Source organism: Amaranthus tricolor, chromosome 17 (genome assembly GCF_026212465.1).
Source record: "Amaranthus tricolor cultivar Red isolate AtriRed21 chromosome 17, ASM2621246v1, whole genome shotgun sequence".
NCBI lineage: Eukaryota > Viridiplantae > Streptophyta > Magnoliopsida > Caryophyllales > Amaranthaceae > Amaranthus > Amaranthus tricolor.
The window spans coordinates 6,544,508-6,551,050 of record NC_080063.1 but is presented as its reverse complement, the minus strand read 5'-3'; the positions used below and the strand labels follow the sequence as shown (position 1 = coordinate 6,551,050).

The 6,543-nt window shown below is 33.9% G+C and overlaps 1 protein-coding gene across 1 annotated transcript; it reads right to left on the bottom strand.

The window, feature by feature from the left end:
• Positions 1 to 669: 669 nt before the first annotated feature.
• Positions 670 to 4,129, bottom strand: LOC130803640 (protein NRT1/ PTR FAMILY 8.1-like). Its single transcript, XM_057667838.1, has 4 exons — positions 3,959 to 4,129; positions 3,070 to 3,323; positions 2,058 to 2,527; positions 670 to 1,543 (listed from the first exon to the last, which is right to left on the bottom strand). The coding sequence occupies exons 1-4, from the start codon at positions 4,068 to 4,070 to the stop codon at positions 715 to 717; spliced, it is 1,665 nt and encodes a 554-aa protein (XP_057523821.1). The 5' UTR covers positions 4,071 to 4,129; the 3' UTR covers positions 670 to 714.
• Between the last annotated feature and the right edge of the window lie 2,414 nt (positions 4,130 to 6,543).

Genomic DNA, 6,543 nt, shown 5'->3' with positions numbered 1-6,543 from the left:
ATAGAAAAATTTATGTGGAAAACTATATTCTAATCCTTTACAAAAGGAAACTAATTTTGCTCCAATTTTCAATCTACAACATCTCCATTTTCTCCATCTTAGCCTAATAGTTTTCCATCAAAAAAAAAAAACTAGTTAGCATTGGCATTTTTCATTAATTTTTCATGAAAAATTATTTTTCTTAAAAAAAATGATTGGAAAATTCTATATGGTACCCAGAATTTTTGGCTTTTTCTACATGGTATCCACGTGGTAACCTTGGCCTTCCAACTTTTTCATGTTATAGACAAAAACGTGGTAAATAAAAGAGAAGTTTTTTTGTTAACTCAATGCTATTTTAACCCAGCGTTATGACATTTTTTAAAAAAATAAACGTCGTGGTCACTCTAATTAACCACATATTTTGAACTTCAGTTTGAATAAGTACTTAATTTAACAAAAAACTTAACATTTCATCTACCACATTGAAAAGTTGAAAGCTCAAGATCACCGCGCAGATTTAAAAAACATTTGTAAAAAAACCAAAAATTCAAATTTACCACATAAACTTTTCCGAAATAATTTCCACTAAACTAAACATAGAAAAAACTTGGATTCAACTGAAATAAATTGTATTCAATCTAAAGATAAAGAGTACTAAACAGGGCAAGACTAAAGTCTTTAAGTAGCAACTAATACTTTTAGTATATACAAGCAGTTGAAACTTGAAAGGGTTTAATTTTCAATTCCAGTGACCTTATACTTGTACCAGCTTGAAATCCACAAATAAACAAAGAAATTAACAACACTAAGTATAGCCAAAACCCAGTAAAAATAATCAATATGACCTCTATTAAGATTATCAGGAATCCACCCCAACTTCCCATTTCTGGTAGTCACATTACTCACAATTACGACGAGCAACGAACTAAGGTAGTTCCCTAACGCATTCGTTGTAAGAGAAAGAGCCGAACATAAACTTCTCATTGCATCGGGTGCTTGTCCATAAAAGAACTCAAATTGACCTATAAATGTGAAAACTTCTGCACAACCGATCAGGAAATACTGCAGGACTTGCCAGAAGATCGAGATAGGAAGCGTTTTCATATCATAGTAATCGTTTTTCCTTACCAAATCGAGCCTAACAACCTCCAATATTCCTGCAACAACCATTGAAAACACGGATATTACTAGCCCGATTCCTATTCTTTGAAGTGGAGTAAACCCGCGTTCATTTCCTGTGAACTTTCTAGCATATGGTACGATTAGTTTGTCGTACACAGGGACCCAGAAGATGACACTCAGAGTGTCGAATAATGAGAGTGATGCTGATGGGATCCGGAATTTCGGGCCTATGTGTTGGTCCATGGTATTTCCTTGTAGTACAAACATGGTGCTCATTTGACTGTAGACTGCTGAAAAGATGATTCCTGTAGCCCAAATGGGAAGTATTCTAATGATAGATTTCAGTTCTTCAACTTGGGTAACAGTGCAAAGTCTCCATGGGTTCGGAGTTCCCTTCATGTCATCATCTTCGGTTGGTATTGCAGCTTTGTCGAAGCACCTGCATTACGAAGTTCACTTATATCGCTTTAATTTGTCGAATCACCCAGGTGAAACAACAGTGTTAGAGTATATAACATATTCTGGCTCAACCATCAGCTTAAGCTTTTGGTTGAATTGGTTCGAATCTCAACCACCCCTCATTTGAAGTGAATATTCAATGCCTATATGCATCCACACATCTAGCCCAATGGGCTCTCATGTGAGGAGGCGTGTTAAAGTATATAACATATCTTAGGGCCTTAACCATCAGCTTATGCTTTTGGTAAAATTGGTTCCTTGATAAAGTACTCCGTCCCTCTTGATTTGCTACTCTGTGGTTTCTACGCAAGTGCTTTTTAATGACAATGTAGCAAATCCAGAGGCACATATGGAGGTGTTTGACAAATGGTTGTTGGGTGGTTTAGTTGACTTGTTTGATAAGCTTAAAGTGTTGAGTTTTATACTAAATGGCAACACAAAACCCAACTACCAAACAGCGCCATTTGTGCAAATCAAGTCCTATAGAAACTTACCTAAGATTATTAGTATGCTCAAGCTTACGACTTCCTTGAATATAAGATTCTTCCTCGGCTGTCTCATACAGTATACCCTCATCATCCGGAACTTTGACATTAAATTTTCTGAAGGATGCAACTAGTACCTGAGCAATCCTAGCGAGAGGGCTACCACCAGGCTTTTGTCGTCGATAAAGATGGGAACCCGAGAAAAAGGACACAACAGCAAGAGCCATAGTAACAGTCGGAATGCCAAAACCCCATCCCCAACCAACATTAGTTTGGATCCAAACCAAAACCGAAGAAGCAATAAGAGCACCCACATTGATTGAGAAGTAAAACCAGTTGAAAAACGAACTTTTCTTTTCCCTTTCTTTGTCGTCAGTTTCATCGAATTGATCTGCACCAAAGGCGGAAACACATGGCTTGATTCCACCAGTTCCGAGAGCAATCAAATATATAGCTACAAATGCAGCCACTGCTGAATTCTTTAGTGCAGTTATGTTGCAATGTTGAACACACCAATAATTGTTCATAAATCTTGTTACAAACAAAAATGTTAAGGTTACACACATGACCCTTAAATTATATAAATGTCAAGATCATTAAAAAACATTGTTGGGGTGATTGTAACTAGAGGTGTTCAACTGGCCGGATCGGGTCAAAATTTAAATGAGCTGCGTCGGGTCATGTCAAATGTAAACTGGCCGAGGCAGGTCAAAGCTCATAAAATACGACCCACTTTGACTTGTTTTTAAAAGTTCATAAAATAGTTTTTTTTATTATACTTTATGGCCCATTGGGTCAATTCAACTACGTATATAATAATATCATATAAAAACATAACAAAAAGTGGTAAAATATTTTTGCAACCAATTCCTATAATTATCCGATCTGGCCCGATCTGACCCTTTACTTAAAGGCTTGTTAATGACCCGAACCGCTAATGAGTAGTTAGCTGATAGGGTAGCAGTTAGCTGTCTAAATAGCTTTTAGCAATGAGTAGTTGTAGTTGTACAATTATAAGGACACAATGATCAAAGATGGGGAAGTGAAAGAAACTTACAAAAACATAAATCATTGAAAAAATGGCAATAACCCAATATCTTCCCCAGTAGGAATCAGCTAAAAAGGCACCAAGAAGAGGTAGGACATAGCAAGTCCCAGACCAGTTACTGACATTCTTTGCTGCAGTGGCATTCCCTTGATGCAAACGTTGGATGAAATAGTTGACAAGATTGGTACTCATTCCATAGTATGCCAGTCTTTCACAACATTCATTCCCTGATTAGATACCAAAACAGTTCTATTATGTCAGACTCAAATTGCATAGGAATAAGAACAAGAGTATAGTATTTTGTTTTTTTTTTTTTTTTAATATTTTAAGAAACCAACTCAACCAAAAGTTTAAGCTAGTGATTGAGGCTCCATGATATATTATATACTCTAACAAGCCTCCTTACACGAGAGCTCTTTGGGATAGAAGTGTGGATGCAATATATGCCCTCCTCACACCTGGCGGCGGCTGACGCTAAATATTCCACTTTGAGTGAGGGGTGGTTGAGATTCGAATTCACGACCTTTTGTCAGTTGTGACAAAGGCTCTAATAACTTGTCAATGAACCAACTCAATGAAAAGCTTAGATTGATAGTTGAGGCCCCATGATATGTTTTATACTCCAACACTCCCCCTCACACGAGAGCCCTTCGGGCTAGAAGTGTGGATGAACACACTCCTCCCACCTAGCGTTAAATATTTCATTTTAAGTGAGGAGTGGTTAAGATTAAATCAGTAACCTCTTATAAGTTGTCACACAGGCTATGATACCATGTAAAAAAATCAACCCAATCAAAAGCTTAAGCTGATGGTTAACGCAACATGATATATTATATACTCTAATATAATATGAAATGTATACCCAGGATGAAAAAGCAGGCCTTCCAGTTTCCAGTTTTCGTCTTGTCAGCTGGATTACCATGAACATCAACAGTGCCATCCTTTACTACATGATTGTTTTCCAGCTCAATCATCTTACCAAATGATTAACTTCTCTTTTAACTGTCGAATGCAAAATCCTTCAGTTGTATAAAAAGCAAAGCACAACCAAAAATATACTACTACTTTAATCACCCTTTTAAATTTACAACATTTTTTTATTTATGATTGTCACTCCTAGGCATTGTTTTTGTTATATTTATACTATTTTTATTTTTAAATAGCTACACTTTTAAAAAAGACTCTGGTACAAAAGTAAAAAAAAAGATGCTTCTGAAAATAAAACTCTTATTTACATATTTTCATACTTCAAGAGAAATTAGTAATCAAATGAGTCCATTGGGTCAACTTAAATTATATAGAAGCTCATCAGTGATCAATACACTTTAAAGTCGACATGATAAACTCACAAATGATGTTGGCCTTTTTTACAAATGCCCAACTATAATCAACGAGGATCTGGATAAAATTAAAAATTAAAAGTTAAGACTATAAACGTATGAAGTAAAATTATTATAGACAAATTATCTACCGTCTCTTGTATTATGCTGAAAATTTTTTTGGGTCATTTTTAGAAAAAAAAGTTTCATTAAAAGCTTAATTCTCTATTTTTGAAAAAAGGCTAAAGAATTACATTGTAGGTATTTGGTTCTTGGTGGACCCTGGACACAATAGGAAGAACAACAAGAATAATTTCAATTGTAATACTCTTTTTGTTCTATTAATTTTGCATCATCTAATTTAAATATATAAGAATTAATTTTTTTAAAGTATTATAGTGTAAATTAAAAAAAATAAAAAAAGTACCTAAATTAGCTAAATCCTAAAATAGAAGTAATACAACTGCACATAATTACGTAACCAATAAGCAAAATGCACTTTCCATTATTAGAAAGTTCACGAATCACGAGCTACAACCAACTGCAATTCGAAAATGACTAAAGACCCAAAATGAATTGTGTATTATTAGATTTTTATTAACAAAATCAATTCTTTTGAGTTGAAATAAAATTTAATCACACTCTTCATTTAGTTAAGGCTAGTTACGAACCAATGTTTGTATTTGATGTTACACCCTCTTTATTTCATTTTGTTGGTCCGGCTTTTTACACAATTTTTAAGAATAATTTAAATCTAAATATCTATAAATGCGTTTGTGAAATAATTTTATAGATTAAAATAAATTAAACAAGACATATTTTAGTTTTTATATATTCATAAAAAAATAGAATTTACATTTCTGTCTTTGTATGAATTATTTTACACAAAATTAACAAAATAAAATAGTGTAGAGTACTAGTAAAACCAATTCAATAAATGTAGAAGTGCAAATGAATTTAAAATTATGAATAAAATATGGAGTAAATTGAAATAAAACGTGGCATTAACGTAAGGAAAAAGAAAAAACAATAAATGAATACATCATTATTCATAATTACTTGGTTGTAGTTTGATTCCGTGGTCAGAATTTGGTAAAAAATTGAGATACAATAGTAATTAGCTTAGTAGGAGAGAAGAGAGCGCAAGAGATGCCTGTTATTGTTATACATACTACTACTATATGGACTCTTAAAAATTTTCACAAATTTTTGTATGTGCGGGTTAACTGTGAGATGTGCTTCATATTTGGGTTAAACAACCAAATAATAAAAACTTTTAGCAAATGGACCTTTTTTATGGCTTGTCTCACGGTGAAACGGCCTCATACAAGAGGGGCTGGTTTTCGCGAATTCTTAAATGAGACGGTCTCACGGTAAGACCATATCCGTTGTGCTGGCCCATATATAGTTAGTTAATTAAAGTACCAATTACACTTTTAAAGTGGTCAATTACAAAAATTAGCTAATTATATGGGCTTGCTCATGGTGAAACGGTCTCATACAAGACGAGTTCATAAATAATACTCATAGTACTCGTTTTGTTTTTTATGTTGATATTTTAAATATTTTATAAAAAACCCTAATAACTCATACTCCTATTAAATAGCAAATAATGTAGATGAATATACATATTAATATTAATTTTGTAGATGAATATACATATTAATTGAGTTAATATTCATTCTATGGCTTGCACTTGGAGGAGGAAATTGGATGTGCAAGGAAGTATGAAGAATGAGGTCTAAATCACTACATGAAGTGATTAAATAGGTGTATGAAGGATTCCCTAAACAAGGCAAGATGTGTCTTTAACAAGGTAATAAGGTGCACAAGGAGGCTCACAAGAGATGCCTTAAACGAGGCATGGGATGCTTGGATGGTGCCTTGAGCAAGGCAATCAACAACGAAATACAATAATAGAAAAAAATTGATCCGCTCATTGAAGCAAATATAGCGCTCGTTCAATTTGGTCATTACTCCTAGGGTTTACTCCTCTAATTTAGAAGCCTATATATGGACTTAAATCAACATTGGAATTGGTGTGCGGAGGCTAATAAATGGAGAGCAACTAAGGTTAGAGTGCAAAAAAAAGGTGGAAGAATTAGGCTAGAGAGAGTGTTCTCTAGCA